Source organism: Genypterus blacodes, unplaced genomic scaffold, assembly GCF_046128005.1.
Source record: "Genypterus blacodes isolate CSIRO-AG114 ecotype Tasmania unplaced genomic scaffold, CSIRO-AGI_Gbla_v1 ptg000056l_1, whole genome shotgun sequence".
Taxonomy (NCBI): domain Eukaryota; kingdom Metazoa; phylum Chordata; class Actinopteri; order Ophidiiformes; family Ophidiidae; genus Genypterus; species Genypterus blacodes.
In genome coordinates, this window is record NW_027466868.1 from 2,324,204 (window position 1) to 2,349,627 (window position 25,424).

A 25,424-nucleotide genomic window follows, 5' to 3' on the forward strand; every position below is an offset into this window, starting at 1 on the left:
TTATTGGTATTTACTGTCCTTACTTACTGGTGCAACAACACTGAGTCTCCTTTCGTGAAAACAAATAATTTAACACCAATCTATCTATGGTTCAACAATGAAACGTAAAAACAAAACAGAAACCTTCATACACACAAGAAAACATTCAATTTCATGCATTCTAAAGAAAGTGTAGGCTTAAAAACGGGAATATCTGAGAAGTTCAGAATGGCAGCTCAGTTTTACAGGGAAGTATACATTGGTGTCTCATCCTAGAATTCATGGAGGTCCAGAGTCAGAGAGCAGCTTCGAATCGCAATTGAGATCATCATCATCACCATCCACAAATGGGAGATGAAGAAGCCACGAGTTAAGAACTTTTAACAATTGCTAACCGATTCTGACAGTGACAAAAGTGTTTTCACAAAGCCCGGAGTCTGAGGGGAGGCAGTGCGGTCAGGAAAGCGTCGTATGTAGAATACAGCAGGCATTTGTGGTGAGAGTAAGTGCACGACACGTCGACCAGTACCCGCCTCAAATCCTGCCACCTCAGCAGATATAGCTAAAAGTAGACACGTTTTTTCACGTCGGGCAGAGAGAAGGGGGCAGCTGTGGGATATCGCGTTCGCGGGATGTCGCTGGTGATCTTCAGATTAGGAGAGCACGAAAAACACGTCTATGGTAGCTACACTGGATGTTGTGACACGTGTGTTCTTTGGCAAAGTTGTACGATCACATAATCCAACGACAACGATGCCTGTGCGAGCACCAGAGCTGTCCAAGTCCAAGTCAACTTCTATTCCTAAGCAAATTTGAATGTCTGTACTACGTTTTCCTTTAGCTTTACATCAACGTGTCCTAGTCACACACTTTCTGCATATTTTTATTGCTTTCGAGACTGATCAAATGTTTGCTTTGATGTCAAATAGTCTGGTCCTAATGTAGTTGCATCTCAAGTCCCAAAGCAAAAGTCCAAGTCAGGTCTCAAGTCCTTTTTTAGGCAGCTTTGCAAGTCTCAAGTCCAAAACTCTGGTGAACGCAACTAAACATGAATCTAAACGGGCTACAGGATCAATCAACACCATGTGATGAAGACATGAAACAGTGAGTGGGACATTTAACTTGAGCACTGATTAAAGTGAAGGCTTCAATGTCTCTAACTTCGCTTTGTCAGAGGTCTCGCCTCTCGGACGTGCTTGGCACTCCTCTTTTCAGTCTTCCCTTTCTCTCTCACCTTCCTCAGGCGGCGTGGGGGCGGCGTGGCCCTTGACTCGCTGTCCTCTTGAGCGCTGGACGTATCCATCCCATCGTGCTCCTCAGGAATGTTGGGGATGGCCCCGCTGCTCCCATCTAAAATGTTCCTCAGAGAAGGGTCTTCTGGCGTGCAGGTGGCTGTGGTGCCACTCTCGCTGCTGCTCAGGTCCTGCTCTTCGCCGTAACGCCCCCCTCGGCCGTGGTGCGGGAGTGAGGAGGCTCTGATAGACCGCCTGTCGCGGTCCCTCTCGCGGATGCTCTGCTGCGGCTCATTCATGTCCACCCCTGAGTCCAGGCTGGTGTCATTGCTGCTTGGGGGGCGGTGGCGGCTCTGCAGCTCGATAATGGAGTGGCGTACCTGGGCGGCGGGCTTCCCATCTAAGGAGACAAACCAGGCCCTGGGAGAGGAAGAGGACTTGCCGCGTGTCAGCTCGAGCAAGGTGCGCTCTGAGATCCCCTGCAGCTCACTGGGCACACCGTGACCCGACCTGAAGGCCTCCATCACAGCTGCCTCATTGAGAGTCCCAGGCACAGAGACAGAGGATTCAAGGAGGTTACTGTAGCGCCCCCACAATGCAGCGCTGGAGCCTTGGCCTGGGGGAGGCATCTCCAGGGGCTGCGGCTCGTCTTGGCCGCTCTGCTGTGGGCTGTTTCCACCTTTGGAGTGGTGGTGAGGGACTTTGGGTAGTGTCTGGGTGTAACTGTCTTTACTCGCAGGCTCTGAGTGAGCATCATACTCGGCTCCATTCCGGGGGAAAGTGGCAGACTTGCAGCCGGATACCTGCTGCTCCTGAGTGCCGAAAAGCTCTGGGGCTTGGATGATGGCCACAGGCTGGTTGTAGATATGGACCAGCTTGTCTTGGAAGAAGTTTTCTGTTGCTGTATTCATATTGGCCCGATTCTGCTCCGACTTGTCCCGAATCCGTGCCACCTCTTCACTGTTGATGTAGTGATGTGGTGGCTGGGAACCTTTGATTCGATCTAATGCGATGTTCTCATAGAGAGGAGCTCCTGGACGACTTCCTGGGTCCTCTACGTAGATGTTGTAATTGGCTTTGTGCCTCGGCGTGGACGAAGGCTCACACTGGACACTGCAAGAGGCGAGGCTGTGGTCACCGGAGCGGAACAGCAGACCCTCTTCCATGTGGGTGGAGGTGGTTTGGTCTTTTTTCACAACTGTGAGCTTGGAAAAGCGTGCCCTCCTACTCCTCCTCCTCCTCCTCGGCTCTCGGTTAGAACCTCTGTAGCAAGAAGAGATGGGATTTAGTCAGAAAGTACAGTACTCTACATGGTTCAGTCCCAACCATGTAGAGTAAGTGAGTAAGAAACATGGCTGCTTTTCTCACAGTGATCTTACCCGCAATGGCACAGCAGCACCGAAAGAAACCCGATGACAATAGCCAGTGTTCCTCCCAGTATTCCCATTAACAAGTAAGTGTGGTATGATATAAAATCCATAGAGCTTGCGTGTCCCATGTAATCTAAGAGGTCAAATTAGCAGATACATTCAGATCATTTATGGGTAAAACGTTCACTTTACACAAGATCATATGTTTTGAGAGGTTTTGAGATGTTTTGTGGCCGTACCTTTTGATGAGGGCATGAAGGCAGCGATCCAGTAGCCCAGGTGAGAAGCTGTGTACGTCCAGACCAGCTCATCGCCAACCTTTTTCACAATTCCCCATCCCTGATTCTCCCAGGCACCTTTCAACACAAGCCAATCTTATTTCTTATATCTGACATTTAAGGAGTCACTGGATTCACTTGGTTCTCTGCCCTACCAGTCTTGATGTTGAAGGCCCAGGCTGGCACGGTTTCTGAGGCCCTGAGGTGGGTGCTATGTCCCAGGGGCAAGCTGATTTGGATGGGCCCGCGAACATGGAGCTCCTCGCCGCCAGAGTACAGCAGGACGCTGACAGCTGCCACCGCCTTCAGCTCGATGCTTCTGTAAACTGCAAACACACGAGTCGGTGAGATGAGGAAACGTTATTTGGTCGGTCCTAAAACAGATCTAAATGATATGATCTCAATATGGGTCCTTAAAGTCAGCTGAACGTTATCGTTGTTACCTGATTTGTTGCTAATGATGCCTGGAGTGCAGTTGACACAATCCTTTGCTAGGTGGTGCTGTGGGACAGTCAGGTAGGCTGTCACAGAAGAGACGTTCATCTTCTCGGGAATTGTGAGGAGGCTCTTTGGGAATTTAACCGTGGGCTGAGAGAAGCTGTCTGCAAAATAAACAAACAAATGAGTCTTCTCCCGGCAATTCAACAGGACTTTTTGTTTACATTTTGACAGTGAGTGAACGGACCTGGCAGCTTCCCCCTGATGAGCACAGAGTCTTCGAAAAGCCAGATGTTCCCTTGGCTGTGAGGGAGCAGCAGCAATGTCACAGCAGAAAATACTGCAGAGGGTGACGAACCAGAGGGCAACATGTCAATCAAACACAAAGGTCAGCTCCACTTTAACTTTCCAAACTGATTAATCTCAGTGTATCAGAGCCCAACAAATATTTTATTCTTTTTGCCAATTATCAATATTGGTATTCAAAAAGTAACCATAACTAAATAATAGAATATAATCATAAACACAATATATGCCAATACTAATATATTCCTGTTGGTCAATAATTTTGGCCTGCTGATCAATTAGGTTCTTGAATCGGCCTGTACAAAATTGGGAAGACATGATAAAAATGATTCACACAAGAATTTCAAAATAAAGGTGTGCAACAGCACCAGCAGAGGGCAGCACCACCACCTACTCGCATCCTAGGGTTCAGAGAGGCACAAAAGGGAGGCGCCTCTGATCATAGAAACCGAAGGAGCGCTCATCTATTTTTTCACATCCCTCTGACTTCATCCTTCTACATTCTTCTTCCTCCATCTATCCCCTCTACGCTCTCATCATGAAGCCGTTTGTGCTGCATTCCCAGAACAGTAAGAGTGAACGGGACCACAGACAAAAGAGGCCGCCCACCCAGTGAGACCCATTCCCCCTCCTTTGTGTGTGTGTGTGTGTTGTGTGTGTGTGTGTGTGTGTGTGTGTGTGTGTGTGTGTGTGTGTGTGTGTGTGTGTGTGTGTTTTCCTTTTTTTTCCTTCCTTTTTTTTTTACATCGATGAGAGGCTGCTCTGACCAATGAGCTTCCTCCCCCCCTCCTCAGCATCAGGACAAAGACAGTTTGCTGAGGCAGGGATAAATCTCACTGGAGCTCCATGCAGACACCTTGGCTACATGTACGGCTTTGGAAACAATCAATAAATGGACTGTAGCTCTCCGTATTCAATTCCACTTAACTGCGCCTTGGCGACACGTAATGCTTTATCGTCAACGAGCCTCATAGTGACAAGTTGTATGTTGTCGCAGACTGCTCATCAATCTGTAATGACGATGAATAATTCAGCGTAAATGTGTGGAGACTGCAGGCAGAGTTATTGTAAGGAAATGCTTAAAAATGATTTCACCACTACTACGTCCTGTCGAGTATCTTGAAATGTCATTTGTTTACATTGAAAACATGCCACTGTCCCTACCCCTTATAGCTCTACTCATACCTAATACTTAATAATATTAATAATAGTGTTTATTCCTAATCCTCAAATCAATCCGTCTCTGAAAATCCTCTTTGCTCCAGGAGGTCATGGGGTCAAACCTCTGAGCTCTGACCCTGGAGCTGACCCAGACTCGTACAGTATTTATGACTCTTACACTCTCATGGGAAAGATGATAAATGGTTGTCGTCAAAGAGCCAGACTTATTTATAAATTATGAACAAAGTCAAAGTCAAAGCCAATTAACTATGGCGTCTTGCTTCCTTGTTGAAGTCTCACTCACTCGGCCTCTTGGCGGTGCTCCAGGGCAGGGGTCTGGGCACGTAGCCTTCCATTTTGCCCAGCAACGTGAGACCTAGGCCTGGTCTGTACACCACCCGGAGCAGAACCTCGCCCCGCTCCCCCGTGAGGGCCGAACTCGTCAGGGTGTGGTTCACGTAAACGTCCACGGAAGCCCCTGACAGCGGCTGGCGGGTCACTAAGTCCTTCACCAGGACCTTCAGGGCAAACTGAGGCTCTGAAATAAAGAAAGTTAAAAAGGCCAAAACAATGATTTGATGCTTTTAGTATGCACGGAACAGAAATAATAGGCCATAACAAAAAAAACATATTAAAATAAGGGATAAATATAAATATCTATCTGTCTGTGTGCAGACCAGACTTCCGCCCTGCAGCGCTCCCACTGAGGCGCCACCGTATTCCCTCTGTAACCTTTCCCTCACCATGAAAAAGTGATGAGGCAAGCACGGCCGAATCAGTGGGAGAATGAAAAATAGACTGTGACCAATGAGAGCAGAGGGGAGAGAAGCCACATGAAAGCTCAGATATACACAAGCAGAGATGAGATAGATACAGATTAGAATTTTACCAAAGCCTCTGTTTGTACTATTGGAGTTCACAGAGAGGAGTCAAGTACACTGGGGATGGTGCGTTTGTGGATTAGAGGGTGTGTCGGAATTTGTGCGCACTGATGTCTGATGTAAACTTTGCAGTGGAGCAGGATTACCATTGACAGGATGTACTGTACATTAACATACTGCCAGCTCTGGGCAAAATGATAAAGACTCTAATCCCTCACACCTCTGGGTTACACACTACATTTTAATCCTATTAGTCAATAGCCTAGGACTGAATAGTATCTATTTCTTTATTTTGGTTCTAATTTAGCCATCAAGTATCTCATCGTTTGGACAGAAAACACTGGTAAATAGCACTTTCCCTTTCATGAACTGAATAAAGCCCTTTAGTTTTATACTTAACACATTTCATATTGTGAATATTGGAACTTTAATGGGTAAAAAGTGATATTTACAGACTGAAATGAAGCCCTGAATGTTGCATGTATTCCCCATAGCAGTTTACAATAACAATTAAGAGCTTTAATAACTCGATTTAAGGTTTATTTAAGTGGTTTGAGATGTAAGGGGTGTGTGATTCTGGGATGATTTATTTATTATAAAACAGTATATTCAATTTCTTGTTTTAGATTTTCAGTGCAAGCTAGGATGCAAAAGTGTTGTTTATGTAGGACTACAATAAGTAAACAGAGTGTACTTTTTAGTGAACGTTGATATAAACCCGTTTTAACTCCCTTAATTTCGATTATTGAGACAAATAAAGGCTCAAAGGGATTCCAATTTCAATAAAAGCATCTCTAACATGGTGTCTATAATGAGCTGTTGGAGCTATGAGTCATGCTGAAACAATGCCTGACCCCAGCTGAGGCGTTTTGTCTCTGGATGTGTACCTGCGATCGTCCCGGAGGTCACATATCGCTCCGGGCCGGTTGGGTCGGTGGCAGACGGGTCTCCTACCGCGGCGACGAGGCCATTGTCCCCGGGCGAGGCGGAGGGCAGGCCGCCGCCCTCCTCCGCTGCTCCCACCGCCCCATCCAGGCAGGAGATCAGAAGCACCAACGGCAGGAGGAGCAGCAGCAGCGGGGGCAGGTGGCGTTCGGTAGCGGGCATGGCGAGAGGGGGAGCAGGCTCAAAGACATAACGGACCCCCGACACACGAGCTCGGGAGGAGAAGAAGAAGAAGAAAAAGAAGAAGGAGGTCCAGCGGTGTTGGTCCCGATCATGAAGGCCTCCTCCCTCTCATGGTCTGTGGGGCTCGGCTCGGAGGAAACACGCTCGGTGGAGAAAGGATGCGCTGGTGCTGAGGATGGGTGTGTGTGGGATCAAAGATCGGTTAGGGTTGAGAAGATGTCTTACTCGGAGAGGAGAGGGGGCGGGGTCTCCTCGCAAGCGTACTTAACCCTCACGCATGCGCACTTTTCACGCACGCGCGCTTTTGAACTGCAGTTTTGGACATGGAGCTTCTTATTTTTGTAGTGTATTTCTTTAGTCTACAGTTTTTGGTGTATACGTTAAATTTTGATAGAAATCCATGTAAAACCAGTTTTCCATTTTCCTTTATTTTAAAATCTCGCTATTTGTAGTAAATTTGTTTATAGGAGAGCCATTGAAGTATTTGTGTTTGTAGAAAGACGCCACGCTACATTACAGGACACATTTCTGAGTCTCAAAAACACAAAATGTTAATTAATTAATTGTTAGTTATAGTAACATCCAAGCTTGAATTTCGTATTTCACAGACGTAACACTTCCCAGGACTAAAATAGGTTTACTTTCCTATGTCATAGTGATACGTCATGCTTTGTTGATGATCTTTGCTCAGAGGGGAGACGCTGTTACATCATTGGGGTCTATACGTGGCCCTCTGTCGGTAGATTCTGTCCCTATTTTTACCCCCACAATGTAAAAATCTATAATTGAAGTCACATATAGTAACAGGTGGATAATGTGAGAACTCAGGCCAGACTGGGTAAAAAGTGTACAGCTTCATAAAATGTTTTTCCTATCAGTGTCTGACCCCAAAATATCTCCAGAAAGTGTTTGGGAACATGTTGTTGAAACAGTTTCCCACTTTATATAGTGGTGGATATGGGTTAGGATTAAGGCTAGGGTCAGGTTTAGAGGGTTAGGCTCAGGGTTTAGTTTTTATGTTTAAGATAGACGTCTGAAGTTTAGCCTAGTGCCGTTTTAGGCCCCCAGAAACACACGTGAGTCTGTTTATAATGATTATGTTTTGTTTGAGGTGCCTCCATAGACCCCCAAACAAAAATGACTGAGCAACACTGCCACCCACAGACAATCAGATGGACACACATCATGGATAACATCAACAACACACTTTATTACTACACTTTGATGTTGCAGCAGTTGGTGAGGGAACGAGAAAGGAACTATGAAGTACTTTAAAAAAAACATTCTGCTGTACACTGATACTAAGTCTGATCTTTAAAAAAAAAATCCATAGCTACTTAATTCACTGAAAATGGGTGCAAAAACTCAAATGACATACAGCTAATCAGATTGTAATAATCAATCAGCAGGCACCATTTGAGTTCAGCTGGATCCAGCCTGACCTGTGGGGATGCAGTGGAGCTACATGGAATAACATGGGCTAGTGGAAAATAAGGCACCACACCTACCAGAACGAGTTCATCAGGTAAGAAATACTTTTAATACTCAAGATTACAGAGATTGTGCTGGCTGCTGGTTCGTTTTATAGTTCAGTTTTTGCTAAAAATGCTTACAAAGTGTCATATTTTGCTGGAATACGAAGCTGTCATGTTGTTATTCTGTCAGGGTGGCCAGTGATTGGGAGTTAACAAGCAGACAATAAGCCGTGTGGAGCTGTCGTTCTGCATTTAAGGGGTGTTTTTCATGTTTGGGGAGTCAGTCAGTGGGAGAAGCTCTGGTCCTGGATAGACTGTTTTAATAAGAGGCAGGATGCTCGATTCACTCAAAACAGCCAAATAGATGATGTGGCATCTCTTGGCACTCCTGAAATTTTTGACCACTAGCCACTACTAGTTCAGACACATGCAGGGTTGTGAGTTCATACCCCATATCTCAGTTTTTGTCAGAGGAAACCCTGTACATCAACTTGCCCTTTTGGCTGAAGTTGTCAAGTGATGTGGAAGAACTACCAAGAAACCTAAAACATCAAAAGGAATATCTGAAACAGCTGCTTTTAACCACAGCTGTGAATCTTGCTTAGCCCTGTATATCCCCACTTAGATAAGCCAAATTACGAGTTGGCGAAAAAATGATTGAATCATGGGAGAAAACAAGAATTCATCTTTTTATTAAAATGTTTCACTCGTTCAGTCACAAAAGTGTTAAATGAAATGTGCCACAGTAACAATCCATGATTATAAATGACAAACAAACAGTGCTACATTAAGCCGTGTGTAACTGTGTAAGCTCCAAAAACATACGGAGAAATGTGCCCTTTTCCTAAATCCAGAACAAAGTGCAATCATTATGAATATAGTAATAAGTACAACAGAAAAAATTTCAATAGGTGCAGAAATGTACACAAAGTGCAATAAGAACAGATCCCCTATATGCCGTTAAACAATTGAGCTGTTATAATATGCATACATGATGCGACGCCACAACCATGGTGAGACAATTTTGTAAACATGTTCAGACGTTTCAGGTTGGTCAAGATTCACATTTAAAAATTCAATAATATTGCATTTATATATGTTTGCACATTTAATAAGTTAACTTTGTACACGAATAAATACTTTAATTTATTTGCCATGTAAAAATTAGACCCAAATGTGCCCAAACTAACAGGGACCGATTACGTTTTAGCAGCATCATTGGCGCTTTTTGCCAGAGGGAGAACACCTGATTATAAGTAAAAAATAGATAAGTCAATAAATAACATCAGGCTCTTTTTGTAAAAAACAAAGAAAAACTGGCAGCCCTCTTTAGCAGGTTAGTGTTACTGGTACCCCACAGTCAGTGGTTTATTGCACAAGAGCAACAGGGAACAGCGCCCCTTTGGCACGAGAAATTCATTTGTCAAAAACTTTAGACTTGAGGTGCGTGCGACTTGGAGTCCGGAAGAAACCCGAACTTCCCCCGAAGAAACTCTGCATAGAATTGAATGGGTGACAGCATGAAAGATGAGTCCATCCCCGTCTGCCTATGAGGGAGAACACAGGATTATTCTATGCAGGATCTCGGTGTTTTGTAGTAGCGGGACTCAAAGATTTAAGCAGCAGTTGCTTTTTTGGTCAGTCCCGCCGTGCAGCAAGTTCACCCCAGCCAGCGGGGTGCCGCCACTGCACCACAACACCGGTTCTTCAGTAGCAGCCGTCTCTCCAGGCGCCGTCACGAAGGGCACTGAGTGTGGACAAGCTCTTTGGTGGCGTCAGCAAGCTGCAGAGAGTAGACAAAAACATTAGATCTCGAACTAGCTCTAGTTGCAGGAAGAGGCCGACCAGAGTTCCTTGTTTGCTTACCTGCGCGCTTGTTGGCCGATCTTGCTTCGGGGTGTGGAGCTCGGTGTGCCAATGAAGGATGCGGGGCGTGGCAGGCTGCTGCGGTGAATGCCGGGCGAGGCGGCGAGCGTGCTCCCTCCGCCGGCCACTTTGCTGAGCATCGGGATACTGCTGTTACTGCCGCCAATGTTTAGAGACTGCAGGCTGGCGGAGGTCGGCATGGACGCCGAGCCCTTGATGGTGGGACTGACGTAGGCGGTGGCCTTTAGTGGTTGCCGTGACAACGAGGCGAAGTTCCCCACGCTCTGGACCCTGTTCTGTAGCTGACCTGGGGAGGGAACTAAGAGTGGAGGGGGATATAGAGTTTCAAGTTACAAATACAAACTAAAACTTTTAAATCTTATATTTGATACTAAATCTTTGTGTTTTCTGAGGGTCTTACTGGAGGATTGTAGCCGAGCGAGGCCGCTGGATGAGTCAAAGCTCTGGCTGTTACGAAGCAAAGACGGGGAAGCGCTAGGATTAGTCGGGATGGGCACACTGGGCATGCTGGGAGCTCTGACAAGGTTCGGCATGCTCCTCCGCAGCTTATCTACAGAGACAATAAGACGTGTAAGTATTAGCACTACACAATTTCAGTACAGTGATGAGGGCAGTGGCTGCATTATACTTTCAGCCTATAGAGGGCAGCACAGCAGCAATTTTCTGCCCGATGTCAGTGAATGGGGAGGAGTTTTTGTGTTCCAACATGACCCAATGCCTTCCTCCCCCTCAGTCAGATACACCACACTCACTCTAATCCCATCAAACTCCTTAGAACGACATCACTACCCTGTCTTCTAAAAGAGGCTTAGGAGTTTAAATTAAGTGGTAAGACTGGGCATCAGGTCAGTTCAGTTCAGACAAACAAATAGCCAATAGCTACAAATAGCCAAGCTGAGTTCACAAGTGTACAACCACAGCATATGATGTGTTTGCTAGGGATAATTAGGATGGAAAAGATCAAAGTTGACTTACTTTCATATTCGGCTGGATGTCATGATGCAGTTACCCCCAAAACAATATGACCAACATTTACGGATACAAATAAAGTACGTAAACACATATTACACACAAAACAGATAAGAACACAGATAGATGTCATTAGTTTAGACTGGTAAAGATTCTGTGGTGACATTTTTGAGACAATGTTTATTAGAGGGAACCTCGATCGTTCAGGCATGATATGATTGAAGTTTGAGCTCTGGTTGATATTCAAAAATGTAAAATGGTGGAGGTCTTCCTCACCTGATCCTGGTCTGAATCCCTGCTGCTCGGCTGCGTAGGGGCTGGCCAATCCCAGTCCAAATCCCTGTGGTTGGGGCGGAAAGGCGAACCCGGCGGAGGGGAACGGAGGGGTGGAGGGCGGCGTGCTGAGGGAGCTGGTACTTCTTCGCCAGTCTCGGATACTGGAGAAGGTGTGGGAGTGCGGCAGGCGGGTGAGGCGCGGCTGCGGCGGCGGCAGGAGGCCGTAGTCGTCTTCTTCCTCCTCCTCGTCTTCCTCCTCCAGGCCGGGGCCGGCGCTGAGCTGGCTGAGCTGGAAGGTGAAGCTCTGGCTGCGGCGGTTGGCCAAGCCACATGACATGCTGGCGTAGTCCTGCCGCAGACCTGAGGGAGCGAGAGATGAGGACCAGAGCGCGCAAATCACACACACACACAAACACACAACACACACACGTGGATAGAACAAACACAACCATCACGCATCACCTCCTGGGGTTAATGAAGCTGAAGTAGCGATGAGCTCTCAGATCTTTTGTTATAATATTAGAAAAGAGGGAACAATGGAGACAAAATAAGAGAAACAACATGAAGACGGACCAGACAATTACATTTTAGAGACCAAGACCACAATGAGATTAGACTTGCACCTTCTGATATCGCCCATTCACTTGTTGGCCGTTTATGAGGTCTAAAAATACACAACTTAGGCCGGACTTACTCTCCTCCTGTAGCCGGGCCATAACCTGGACGTCGGTGAGGTCCTGCAGTTTGTATCCCAGGGCGATGGACTCGTCTTCCACCTCTGTGGCGCCGAAGTCGACATCCAAGGACGACTGAGGGCTGAGGGTCGAATGCCGGAAACTCTGACCTTCATAAAGAAACATTTGTTGTGTTAAGATCTCGGTCCATTCGTCTCATCAAAGAAGGACAAACCTGGAACACAAACCTGGAACACAAACCTTCCACGTATTCATCATCTGCACCCTATATGTGGTTATCTGTGGCATAAAAAGGAACACAAAGCTCTGTCTCTTTAATGCCATGTTGCTTGGCCTTGAAACCTTGAGTGGAGGCAAAGCCCCTGTGGGGAAGCTTCTGCTGCTACACCAAGCTCTAGATCTCAGCATCCTCCCTCAGGCGCTGTATTCCAATATGGCACTCTCTCAGTCCCTGCAGCTTTGCCCTCGCTGTGTAAGGAAGATTATGTTTCCGTGGCCAAAGCAGAGCAACAAACACGGTACAAAAAGAAGACGAGAAGCAAGAAAAGATGAAGGGAACGACAGGGACAGCAGATTCTGTGGGCTTACCACGATTGGCCGGGTGAGGGACGAACGTGGGCGTCCTCTCGGTTGCGGGGGAGAGATCCTTCGCCACGGGGCTCAGCGTCTGATGGAGGGCCGGGTGGAGCGGGGAGCAGAGGGACGAAGCTGAGGGTGGAGAAAGAGACAAGGCCAGAAATGTAACTTAAAGCATTTGATACGAAAGAACATACGCTCTTGGGATGTGGTGCCTGCGGTCACTTTGAGCTTTCTGTGCGCTCAGTCTCCAGTATGAACATTAAGTGTGTGAACCTGTGTGAACTCTGGGGGCAGCAGAGAGTCTGCAAGGGATAATGTTTGCTCTGATCTGCATCCTAGTGGATATAGTGTTCTTTTTTTTGGTACTTTGAGGCCTTTAGAGCACATTCATGTAAAGAAATATGAAAGTAGTTGTGGTTCACCTTGATGTTTAATTTAACCACTTATGTCTTTAAACCACAAAAAAAAACTTAACCCCGTAATATTGCAGTGTCTTTACCGTGTTTTTCAGATGCCTGAGGGGTGGAGCACATTTTGGCAGATGGTGAAGCGCTGATGGGCGACACTCCAGCTACTCGACTCAGAGGAGGACCAGCAGAAGAAGAAGGGCTGCACAGTGAAGTGCGCCACCTGGAGACTACAAGAGAATTCAGAGAAAGAAACAAGCAGGTGACTTTCATTAAACCCAACCAAATCTTTTCAATCGTTTTTAAAGATCAATGAGGTCTACAAAGGCACAAACACACACCCACACACACACACAGAGACAGAGGGAAACAAAGAAGTACTGGGCAGAGGTTACCTCACATTGTGACTGTCACAAACGGTCCCATTCTGCAGCTCAACATCTGCTCAGTGTGGAGAAACAAAGCTGCATTCAGCACAACAAAGCTGCACACACACACACACACACACACACACACACACACACACACACACACACACACACACACACACACACACACACACACACACACACACACACACACACACACACACACACACACACACACACACACACACACACACACACACACACCCCCCTTCCCATTACCTCAGCTACTTTTCAGAGACGGATCAGCGACAAATACTGAACCACAAGGTGAACTATGAAGATGAATAAAAATGGTTATTGAAGTGTGTGTGTGTGTGTGTGTGTGTGAGAGAGAGAGAAGGAAGCCTACAACTGCTGGAAGATCCAGGCAGAGGATGTCTCTCTGATACCTGTCAATGTGAATATAAGCCACTTGAAGGCCCCACATTCCTTTCATGTACACGGTTTCTATGGCAACAGCAGTCGAGTTTCCTGTACTCAACCGCGGGCGGAGAGCGATAGTAGGCCAGGCTGGTGGGAGGCAGGGGTGCAGCCGGGAAAAAGCATTTTACAAACACACATCAGTGCAGGGCTCACTGATGCAACAAGGCGCCAAGAAACTGAAATGTTCAGGAGCCCCAATGTGGAGGAGTCTATCTGTATAATGTCATTTTACCTTAATTTATGATGTCATATTTGTATTTCGTTGGTGAGATAAAGGATGAGAAGGAGGTCTTGCACTCCCGGCTGCCATTTTCAGTTTGTATCAGCAAAGAGACGCCTGACAGAAATGTGCTACAATGTTTAAAATGTAGGTAGGTGGCTTTGTAATTTCAGACACACACACACACACACACACACACACACACACACACACACACACACACACACACACACACACACACACACACACACACACACACACACACACACACACACACACACACACACACACACACACACACACACACACCTGAGACAGTCAAATGACTACACAGACTCACTGATGGAGGTGATGAGTTTGATCTGCTCTCCCCACCTTCAATAACCTCAAGACTTGGAATCAATCAGTAACTATGACGACGGAGATCACACCCCTACTGTCTGATATGGAATCTGATGTCGTCCTGAGGTTGATTTTGCTTTTCTGAGCCTTCTGACAGAGTAGGGTCTCTCCATGCTCTGAACAATACAGACTTGTCGTGGTTGACAAATCCACATACACAGAACACAAACAAATCTCTGAGTGTGTGTTTGTGTGTTGTGACCAAATGACTTTTGAGTTTCCTCCTTGTACCTTGTTCCAGTCTGAGGGACAACGACCTCCTGGCAGCCTCCACTTCTGATTTAGACGAGTCCAGAACGTGGCGGCACCACTGCCGAGGCGTGAGGGAGGCGTCGCCGCACACTTTGGCCTTTGGCGACACGTATAACCTGCAGACCAGGAGGAATACAGTCAGTCACATGCCATGCAACAAATGAAGTGGCTTTCAATCCATAATTCAGACTCTGTCCCGTCTCTGAGCCTCTCCTCATGGTCTTAAAATGGGATTGTGGAGTGTTTCAGAGCGGATCAGATCATTCTGACAGCTCTCCGCTCGCTCAGAGGGTAAACGTGGAAGGAGCTGAATTATAGATCGAGACACCCGCTGATACCAGGTGGAACTCTGGACTGAAGGGAACACACACACACACACACACACACACACACACACACACACACACACACACACACACACACACACACACACACACACACACACACACACACACACACACACACACACACACACACACACAGTTCCTAGATACATTGAGGAGTCATTTGTAATATAAACACCCAGCATTCCCTGGAAAACAGTCTTACAGACGGGTTGAATCATCAAATCAAGTGTGTTAATATCATTACATGGCTGTCAATTGTGATGATTGAGTGAACATATAACGAAGATAAAAGATTTCATTTTTAGCTGTTTTTTTAGCATTTTTAGCTGTTCATCAGGGAACAATAGAAGCTTTTTCTTTTCTCAGTTTGGGCTCAATAATTGAATGTAACCTGTAAACTCCACACTTAAGTCAGAGTGTATTCAGTATTCAGTGTGTGTATTAATATTATTCTTGTTACTCCCAACACCAGAATGTCAACATTGCAGGAATTCTGAAAAGTTTTGTCGTAGTGCAACAGCAGAGAAGTTCCATTTTTTATTTGAGTTCACTTTACTAATAGTTTGTGTTAACATCTCCATAAAAGGTACACAAGTATTTTCTATACGGCTCTACATTCAGTAAATGGTTCATAACTTCCTCTGCCCTATTGCAGTAAACAATGCTGAGATTGTGGGTTTGATTCCCTGTGTGTCTCTATGGTTACAGAGCAAGGCAGTGGTGCAGAAGCCTTCAAACAGCATCGCTAATGTGAACTTTCCTCAGCTCCTCAGCTTGGTGCAGCTCTGACTGAAACAAGTGGCCTCCTCTCAGCTGACCAATTAACCTGGAAGGTGCGGCTTTGTTTTGGCACTGCAGAAGCCGCGGAGACACCGTGGATCCTCCGGGTTTTTTTTTTATCAGGAACAAAGACCATCAGGTGTGCAAGATTCAGGCCTTTTCGTGTGCAAACGCAATGACAAAGGAAACCACACACACACACACACACACACACCAGTAAGCAACAAATGGTGAATAAGAGCATGTACCATGTTTCATCCGACTGATCTGAAGAGCAGAAAGCATCCAAGTCCAGAATCTCCAGCTCATCCAGAACCGTCAGCGCTCCGTCTTCCTCCTCCTCCTCCTCTTCCTCCTCGTCCTCCCCCGCACCGGCCGCTCCGTCGGCGGCGATATGCGGCTGGAAATAATCTAAAGGCTCGTCCGGGGGCGCGAACGACGAGCCCAGAGACAGCAGGCTGGACAGCGGGCTGGGGAGGCGGTAACCGCCGGTGCTGCCGAGGACGCACGCCGGGGACGGAGGCAGCGCATGCGGGCCGCCAGCGCAGCCGCTCGCCCGCGTCCGCAGCTGCTCGTTCTGGCGCTCCAGCTTGCGAACGAGCTCCTGGAGCTTCTTCACCTCCAGCTCCGCGCTCAGGGTGTTGCTGTTGCAGTCCACCTCCGGCATGATGTGCGTGCTCAGCACCGCCGCCTCCATCGAGTCTGGACGGACGCACAGATTGATGTGGTTAGTTGTATCCCCGCTCCCCGCTCCCCGCCCTCCAGGAGCGCAGACGCCTCCTCCTGTTGGGATTCTCAAATGAGGGTTGCGGTCAGCCGGCGGACGCTCGGCTCCCTAAAAATGGGACTGTGCGCTTATTCTGAACTTTACGGTTGCTAATCATTGTGATGCACAAGCAGCTTTTCCTAATGTAGTTCCATGATGTTTCAGGATATGTTAGGATAATTATATACATACACATCGTTTCAGATATCCTTTCTAATTGGTTGAAGTTGGTTCAATCACCCATCACCTCCAAATATCGCTTAATCACATTCACACATCCTGTTAAACATTTGAGACCTCCAAGTACCTGCATCTTTCTATATTTTATAGGTATATGGCGCTATCTAGTGGTTGAAGTTGGGTAAGTCGTATCATATTTTTGATGAGCTCTCAGCTACACTGTAACAAATTGTCCTGTAAATTTACAGTTAAGTGCTGGCAGCAGGGTTGCCAGAAGTTAATTGTAAATGTTACAGTTCTCATACTGTAATCAACATAGCAGTATGTTACTGTAATACCAAAATCTACTGAATTACAGTACACTGCTGTACTTTATTGAGCCCAAAAGGCTGAACAGCTGTCTTACATTCCGATGTCAACGAAAGAAAGTGAAGCCACAAAAGCAGTGCAATCTTTTGTAAACAGAAAAGGTACATAAATTACAACTAGGGCTGGGCAACAATTAAAAATTTTAATCGACATTATAACGCCGTCACTTTTGAGTTCTCTCCTTATTGTACAACTCGTGTATTCTTCTTGAGGGAGGCTCATACATATATTCGTTGCGATCCTAAGACCGTTCCTCAGAACGACATCTTCCACAATACTAACCAGCCTGCAGTTTGAAGATAGTGAGGACTTAGAAAATGATAATTAAAAACACTGTGTTAATGTGCAATGAAGTCACTGTCAGAGTTAATTAATAACTGCGTTAACGCAATAATAACGCGGTTGAGGTAAGGGGGACCCTTATCACTTTTGACGTTTTTTGGACATATCTTGGCCTAGGAAACACACAAAAAGCCAGAAATTCAAACACAACATCCCTGGGGCACTAACATTTATTGGTGCAAGTTTGGAGCAATTTTGACCAAATTCCGGGCCATTCCTTTCTTGGGGAAAATTTTGGAAAGAGGGGGGGGCCCTTCTCTCTTTCCAAAATTTCCCCAAAATTTTAATTGTGTGTAAATCTCTGCCTTTTTGTGTGTTTCCTAGGCCAAGATATGGCCCGTCCAAAAAACGTCAAAAGTGATAAGGGTCCCCCCTTACCTAGCTTCTGCCCTGTCCACTAACATTCATTGGTGAAAGTTTGGAGCAATTTTGACCAAATTCCGGGCCATTCCTTTAAATGCCCATATCTTGTACAGGGAAGAAGCTAGAGAGCTAAAATTCCACACCCAGCCTCTGGGTGGCACTGGGATCTATTGGCATGAGTCTGGAGAAAATTTTAATTTGGGGGAAATTTTGGAAAGAGGTAGGGGACCCTTACATCCCCATGGCACTGGGATTCATTGGTGTAAGTTGGTGAGTTGAGATTGAACATTTAAAAAAAAAAATTTAAATAGTAGAAGAGACCCGTCTTTTAAAACATAAGCCTTCTGTTATGGCTGTAGATCCAGGTACATATGGGACGACTTCTGGGTTTGGACCCTGCCTGTCTGCCTGTTGCTGACCTTGGTATCACAGGTATGATGCATGATGACGATGGTGACTCAGTAGTGTCGAAGTCAAGACCTCATGTAGTGACTGAAATAATCACAATGGGATTCATGTAAATTCCAAGATGAACAGACAGCAGGTAGACCAATATGAAAAACATAATTTATTGATTATTGTTGCACATAAACAATCTCCATTCAGGCTCAGAGTTCCCTCTAGTGGCTAAGGATGCAAACTGCAGCCTGAATCTGAAAAAACGCCATGGCTGCTGTGTGGAAACTGGATGTCAGAGTGAATTACATTGTTGTGTTATGCAATGTTTCTCTCTGTCTCTTTCTCTGTCCTCTTCAGCGTTTCTTCCAGGTGAACTTCCTCCTTGCTCCCTCCTGGCCGGGCTTCTTCCTTTCCCTCACTCTTGGGTCGGCAGTGAGCAGACCAGCTGGGGGGGAAAAAAGACAATGAGACGAAATAAAGGGGGTGGAAACAGGCGGAGACAGACAGACGGACGGACGTTTAGACTTGTCCCGATGACCAACCTTGTCTCATGTTCTCCATGTCTCCGTCCGGCAGGAAGCTGAGCAGGGCGCGGGAGATGGCGTGCCGCAGCGCCCCCGCCTGGCTCGACCGGCCACCGCCGCTCACCGTGCACTCAAGGTCAAAGCGGCCCAGCGTGCCGGTGAACTGAAGTGGGAACATCAGCTGTTCTCTGAGAAGGGAAGGGGACGGAAGGAAGGAAGGAAGAGATTGCGGAAGGAAAGATGACAAGGGAGTGAATGGGCAAAGCAGTAATGTGTGTGTGCCGTTTAACAGATACAGACGCTGTGAAATGTCAAACAGTTGCTTCTGACTCAGCAGGAACAGGATAATGAATGATGTGTGTGTGGAAAAGGAAAGTGTGTGTCTGTTCTGGACGGTGTCACACGCTGAATGGCCTGCGGGTGCTGACAAAGCCAATTGTCACCTCTCTCCTACAATTACAGCCTGTCCTCACACGGCGTGACAACACACACACACGCGCGCGCACACACACACACACACACACACACACACACACACAAACACAAACACACACACACACACACACACACACACACACACACACACACACTCTCAACTGTGTAATTAACTCACTACAAGGAGATAAATAAAAAGCGGGTCGATGCCGTGAAGAGAGGAAAAGCTGCTTTCTAATTTTTTTGGGGGTGTGAAACATCACGCTTCGCATTTTAAGGAAAATGGACTGCCACACACACACACGGACAGACAACTCTCCCACCTGTCCTGCAGCACAGGGAAGTACTCTAGGCACTCCTGTCCGTTGATGGTGACGCGTCCAGAACCCACGTCTCTCAGAACCACAGAGGAGTTTGACGACTTTCTCCGGCCTGGAGTGAACACACACACACACAGCTTAATCTGATTTTTCCTCCATACTTGGACCAGACAACCTTTCCATAGTGGACGTTCTGAATCTACCATCGGCGGTGCAGAAGGCCACGCCCCTCTCGTCCTTTTGCAGCTCCGCCACCATTTCCTTCCTGGACTGGACCTGGATCTGCTGGCGGTAGCGCAGAACAAACTCCTCCTCTCTGATGCTGTGGGGCATGGAGATCAGGCGCTCCATCAGCTGGATGAAGTGCTCGTACTGCAGACGACACACACACACACACATTTTAAGGTGGATCAGAAAGAGGAAGAGGAAGAGGACAGAGAGAGAGAGAGAGAGAGAGAGGGGCGATGTTCTTACGTCGAATGGGGAGATGGGCTCCATGAGCGACGTCTCCATTTCCTCCTTGGTCAGCCACCTGCTGTCGCCCAGAAAGCTGAGAGATGAAGAGGAAAGAGAGGAAGAGGAAGACAGAGAGGAAGTTTAGTTTCATCTTTTTATCTCTTTAATACAACAGAGGAACAAAGCTGAACTTCTTTAGCTTGAAGCTCTTTTCCCCTTACATTTGTTTTGTGTCCTGAAGGAGAAGTCCCTTAGCTCTCAGGCGATCCTGGTACTTCTCTGTTTCCAACACTTTCGCATAAGTTTCCTGAAAGACAAACAAGAAAGGCACTTTGGTAAGAAGAAACCATTTAAGATCTGCTCACCTCAACATTACACCTGAGCACAGAAGAGGAGAGGAAGCGGACATTGATGTACGTGATGGACGTGTGTGTGTGTGTGTGTGTGTGTGTGGGGGAGGACGGGGGGGGGTGATGGACAGACCAACAGACAGACGCATGCTGGTCACGTCCCCGAGGCAGACACACACGCAGCGCCTGGGCGAGAACTCATTTCCCCGTCAATTATTCACCAGATGTTTGTTTAATTCCGTCTTGATAGAGTGGCGCCTAATCCGCCGCCACTATGACCGGCGACAGAGGGGCACAAAAAAAAAGCAAACATCAAGCAAAAACCAATTTTCCTAGCAAAAAAAAAGAAAGGAGGGGCGGGGGGTGGGGTGACTGTGGTGTGTGTGTGTGTGTGTGGGGGGGGGTAATAGAAAATCAGAGAAAGAAAGTGAGAGTGGAGGCTTGGATAAGGAGCTTGTGTTACACGTATGCAAACAATGGGTGAGGAACAAATCTCACGGGTTGGCCGGATGAAAGGTGACGGGGGCGGGGGGGAGAGCGAGGGCAATATGGAGATACATTAAAGTCAAGCTTGTTACAGAGGCAGGCGGCAGGAAGGAGCCCGGATCACCACAGGGCCAGAGCTACGCAGTGCGTCGGAGCGGAGAAACACAAACGGTCCAATTTAGCTTAGAAGGGCCCACAAATAACACAGAAGCGGCCGGTGTGGTCGCTGGTGAGGGGTGTGTGTGTGTGTGTGTGTGTGTTGGGGGGGAACATGGGGGCATAAAGGGCTCGGTGGAGCAGCGAGCAGGTTAATGCACCGCGCCGGATGAGCAAGAGGAGGACGCCGGCGTTACGGTCCACCGGTCCTGGCAAAGGTCCCGAGGTGTGTCCTGGAGATTTCGGGAGGGAAACAGGAAGTGGTAAAAGGGGAGAGGGGGAGGGGAAAAGAGAGAGCGAGCGAGCAAGCGAGCCCTCAATCATGCAGATGGGCAGCGTGAGCTCTCAGACATGTCTGACATCCCCATTTAAAGCCACAGCAGGGGTTGCAGATTGAGGCTGCAGGGCACAATAGAGTGTGTGTGTGTGTATGATGCGTGTGCATGTTGTGTGTGTGTGAATGTATATCTGACGTGTAAGCTTGGACCAAAATTCAGAGTCATAAATGATATCGATGAGTCATGTCTGAATAAGGAAACAGAGCAGAAGAGCAGAGTGTGTGAAGACAATAAAAGAGGAGGAGGAGGAAGGGCCGGTGAGTGTGTGTGGTGGAGCAGCACTCTGGAGCTCCCTGGGGAGTCCTGAATTTCCCCCATATGGCCAAATGTTACATTTTCAGCAGAGAAAATTAATTTAGATCTACTTTTACTCTCCCATTCTTCCCTATTTTGTGGCCCTTTTGGACCATAATGCATCTCTGCCTTCAGGAAGTTTCTCCTGCTTCTCACGGTCCAACACGTTTTCAGACAGCAGTTACAGTTTTTGTGTGGGAGCCAGTTGTTCCACACGAGACTCAGCTCTGTGTCTCTGCTTCATTGGCTGCACCTGTTGTTTGTAAACAATTGTCAGCTTCAAAAGGCTTGGAACTCTTTCATTCTTCCAGGCACTTCGCATTCGGTTGTTGTGACTGCCCTCTGTTGGACTGAGAGGTGAAGTGCAACTGGGACGGTGTGAAAATCACTCCTTCAAAATCTGTGAAGACTCCAGATATCGTCCCATTTAAGCGTCACCATAATTAATAACATGTTCAGTTTCATTCAGGTGATTTAAAGAGCCCATAGCTAATCATTCATCAAAGTACCAAGGCAGCATTTTTATCCTCTTATTCAGCCTAAACAGAAGAGATGGTTGGCTGAAATCGCAGAGTTTCTTTGTGATTTGATCGTGTAAGTCTGACAGCAGAGCAGTGAAAAGGTGAAATCCTTGATACTCACATGCATCAGCGAGTAATAGGACTGTTTCCCCGTGTAAAACAGGAAGTGGAGCGGCCGCCCGTCCTCGTCCCACTGGACACCTTAAAGGAGAGGTAAAGTTACCGCGTTACCGTCGCTCTGGTAACCGCGTGTTAGCAGACGCACGGATTGACACGTACCTCTCTGCCTCGGGAAAATCTCCTCTGGATGCTGAGAACGCAAACAAAGGAGTCAGAGTCAGTGAGGTTCTCCTTTAACTCAGTTTAGTAGCGTTTAAGGTGCGTTTAGGAGTTTGACCTCCTTCCTCACCTTCATGAGCGGCCGGGCCTCCTTCTGAAACAGGCCGGAGGGGAAGAGGTACTCGATGCTCCGCTGTGACGGCAACAAAGACAGAGCACAGGTGAGGGAGGTCGAGCTGACAGACGGAGGAGAGACGCAAGCTGCTCGCCGGGTTCAAGGAAAGTGTTTGTGTGTGTGTGTGTGTGTGAGTGTGTGTGTGTGAAGTGAAGTTTGAGGACACTGTGGATGCTCAAGTTCACTCAGAGTTCATCCTTTGCTCTGTGTGTGTGTGTGTGTGTGTGTGTGTGTGTGTGTGTGTGTGTGTGTGTGTGTGTGTGTGTCCGGGTTATTAGTGGCACTACAGATGGCACTGTGAGTGTGTGTGTGTGTGTGTGTGTGAGAGAGAAGATGAGGAAAGAAAGCAACAGAAGCACTTCTGTTGCTTTCACTCATCAAGACTGCTCATCTCTCTCTCTCCCCTTCTCTTCCTCCCCCTCTCCGTCGGTTCAATTAGCGGGGCGGCAGGTGTGGCGTTTTAAGGCTGTCAGAAGCAGGACGGAAATCAGGACGAGACGGGCCCCGGACGAGAGGAGGGTGAGACAGAAAGAGGGGGAAGAGAATGGAGGAGGAATGAAAGGAGAGGAGGTGAGACGGGCGGGAACAGATGAGGGAGCACCTGTTCGTCCCCCCGACAGAGCGACGGAGGGAGAGAGAGACGGACTCGACGGTCACCCGTACAACTGAGGGCGTCACATTTTTACCGACTACGACGCCACGGTGAAATCAATCATGCAAACGCGGGGGCGACGCCGTCAGGAAACGTCTTCTTTTATCGACCGCGGCGACGGTGAAACTTGGCAGCAACCGCTTCAACAGGCCGGCAGCCAAATTCCAGCGAAAATACCCAAAAGGTCTGTGTTGACCCCGCGACCTTGTATGGTAATGTGACGCTTTGAGGGTCTGTTTGTCATTCGGCCCCCCTGCGTGTCTGAAATTGGGATGCTCGCCGTCACTTTGGCTTTCACAGTTTGGCGCTGACGGCTCTCTTCATTAGTGGCGAGGGACGCTGGGGAGGCGAGGCGAGCGGTGAGTGGGAAATCGCGCTAAACGGTCGGAGCAGTGGGAGCGCCGGCTTTTGCCAAGAACGGACGCGGGCGGCGTGTGTATGTGTGTGTGTGAGTGTGTGGAGGGGATTGCTAATAAGCCGTGACGCATGCATTTGCTAGAGCTGCCCAATGATGATGATGATGATGCAACTGGCAGAAAGCGATTCACCTCGCCGACTCAGATCTGAAAGTGCTTCTGATTCCTTTATTACTTTAAAAACGAACTAAACAAAGTGAAGAGTTGAGCGTTTCTGTGCGAGTGTCATCTCTAATTTGCAAGTTAATCTCACAATGAAGTGTGTGTGTGTGTGTGTGTGTGTGTGTGTGTGTGTCTTACGTCGATGTCCTCCTGCGTGAATGTCTCCGGGTCTTCTCCCATCATGTTGGCCAGGTGACGCTTCCCTATGTTGAACTCCTCCACCTCCTTCTGGATGAACTCGGGTGTGAACTTCTGCGGCCCGGGTGCAGGGTTCTTCCTGTGGAGGGCTGAGCTCACGCATATCTGTCTCTGTGGGACCTGGGGGGAGAGGAGGAGGAGGAAGATGAAGACGAAGAGCGTGAAGGTTACTGCGGCTAAAAATGGGAGAAAATTCTATTCTTCCTTCTAAAATTACAATTTTTCTAACAAATCTTTAATTTTGAACAACGAAAATATTTAAAATTGTAACAAATCTATGCAGCGAATTTTAACATTGCTGCTCCCACTTCCGCCATTTAAACAAATAAAAGACTTATCCAACTAAACTGATTTGATGACATGACATGTGCAATGATGGCAACCCCTTATTCAAAGCTGGTCCGCTGACAAACATCACAGCTGAGACTGTTTGAGCTGTAATGTTCATATCACGCTAGGAAATAAACAACAACAACAATATTTAGCTTCGTGCTCCGGCTGACAGGCACTACCTAAGGATGCTAACCGTTAGCTAGCTCAAGGACGTCTGTTTCCCTGCGCCTTTAGCGTCGCACTTACCCCCCGTCACCTAGTTTAAGCCCAAACAACGCTCGTCTCGTAAACATACAGTCGCACCTTACCTGTCGGCTAAGCTGTGCTGTTATTATGTTTAAACCGGAGCTGCAACGTCCACATTTCCCCAGTAAGGATCCGACGGTGCGGACCCTAGAAGCCGCCATCATTGCTAGCGGATGTGACGTACGCAGGAAGTCACAACTAGTTTTGCAGTTGAAGATACAATAATGTATACTACTTATTAAAATTATTATATTGATCAGAATACACAACAGTTATAATGATAATAATAATAATAATAATAATAATAATAATAATAATAATAACATGAATTTCTTTCAAATTTGAGTATATTTCGCTCCTCATATTCCTAAAAAATACTTATTATTTTTCCACTCTTACTTTTACTTAATACATTATGTGAGTATTTCTTTTACTTTGAAATCATTTACTTATGGAAGCACAATATAATAACTTAATTTAGATATGAAGGGAGTGATTTTATTTTACAGGAAAATAAAAAATCAATCACAACTTTCTCCAACTGCACAATGAAGAGAACACCAGGCCTCTACTTGGTATTGTAATAAATTTATCAAAAGACAAAGTGTAACAAATGATCAAAACTATCCAGCAGGTGACAATAAAGGGGGGGAAAAAATAATTTATCTCCCAAATCACTGTATAGGCCCATAAGGGCATTGCCTGTTAAATGAATTGTGTATTTGAATCCAAAATGACATCAGAACACAGT

The 25,424-nt window shown here is 47.0% G+C and overlaps 3 protein-coding genes across 3 annotated transcripts; all 3 read right to left on the minus strand.

The window, feature by feature from the left end:
* Positions 1–1,135: 1,135 nt before the first annotated feature.
* On the minus strand, positions 1,136–6,752 carry fam171b (family with sequence similarity 171 member B). The gene is made up of 8 exons (XM_076152532.1): positions 6,533–6,752; positions 5,069–5,302; positions 3,545–3,637; positions 3,303–3,461; positions 3,015–3,185; positions 2,821–2,937; positions 2,591–2,714; positions 1,136–2,474 (listed from the first exon to the last, which is right to left on the minus strand). Exons 1-8 carry the CDS (start codon positions 6,750–6,752, stop codon positions 1,136–1,138), a joined length of 2,457 nt encoding a protein of 818 aa, XP_076008647.1.
* Positions 6,753–8,960: 2,208 nt separating this feature from the next.
* LOC143002399 (SLAIN motif-containing protein 1-like) lies at positions 8,961–16,735 on the minus strand. The gene is made up of 10 exons (XM_076152482.1): positions 16,162–16,735; positions 14,766–14,902; positions 13,154–13,291; positions 12,664–12,783; positions 12,075–12,224; positions 11,381–11,740; positions 11,111–11,122; positions 10,536–10,685; positions 10,115–10,433; positions 8,961–10,031 (listed from the first exon to the last, which is right to left on the minus strand). Exons 1-10 carry the CDS (start codon positions 16,608–16,610, stop codon positions 9,956–9,958), a joined length of 1,911 nt encoding a protein of 636 aa, XP_076008597.1. The 5' UTR covers positions 16,611–16,735; the 3' UTR covers positions 8,961–9,955.
* A 1,753-nt stretch (positions 16,736–18,488) lies between these two features.
* Positions 18,489–24,847, minus strand: mrps9 (mitochondrial ribosomal protein S9). Its single transcript, XM_076152531.1, has 11 exons — positions 24,736–24,847; positions 24,035–24,214; positions 22,622–22,684; positions 22,492–22,522; positions 22,334–22,413; positions 20,289–20,374; positions 20,086–20,161; positions 19,815–19,983; positions 19,615–19,723; positions 18,875–19,044; positions 18,489–18,777 (listed from the first exon to the last, which is right to left on the minus strand). The coding sequence occupies exons 1-11, from the start codon at positions 24,835–24,837 to the stop codon at positions 18,686–18,688; spliced, it is 1,158 nt and encodes a 385-aa protein (XP_076008646.1). The 5' UTR covers positions 24,838–24,847; the 3' UTR covers positions 18,489–18,685.
* Positions 24,848–25,424: the final 577 nt, after the last annotated feature.

Coding starts and splice junctions, on each gene's coding strand:
- fam171b (XM_076152532.1), bottom strand. CDS start 6,752: ATGCCCGCTACCGAACGCCACCTGCCCCCGCTGCTGCTGCTCCTCCTG. Junction 3,186..3,302: donor CATCATTAGCAACAAATCAG/GTAACAACGATA, acceptor GTGTGTTTGCAG/TTTACAGAAGCATCGAGCTG. Junction 2,715..2,820: donor CTTCATGCCCTCATCAAAAG/GTACGGCCACAA, acceptor TTGACCTCTTAG/ATTACATGGGACACGCAAGC.
- mrps9 (XM_076152531.1), bottom strand. CDS start 24,837: ATGATGGCGGCTTCTAGGGTCCGCACCGTCGGATCCTTACTGGGGAAA. Junction 22,414..22,491: donor GATTTTCCCGAGGCAGAGAG/GTACGTGTCAAT, acceptor CTCTCCTTTAAG/GTGTCCAGTGGGACGAGGAC. Junction 18,778..18,874: donor CATGGAGAACATGAGACAAG/GTTGGTCATCGG, acceptor TTTCCCCCCCAG/CTGGTCTGCTCACTGCCGAC.
- LOC143002399 (XM_076152482.1), bottom strand. CDS start 16,610: ATGGAGGCGGCGGTGCTGAGCACGCACATCATGCCGGAGGTGGACTGC. Junction 12,225..12,663: donor CCCTCACCCGGCCAATCGTG/GTAAGCCCACAG, acceptor TTCTTTATGAAG/GTCAGAGTTTCCGGCATTCG. Junction 11,741..12,074: donor GGCCCGGCTACAGGAGGAGA/GTAAGTCCGGCC, acceptor TCGCTCCCTCAG/GTCTGCGGCAGGACTACGCC.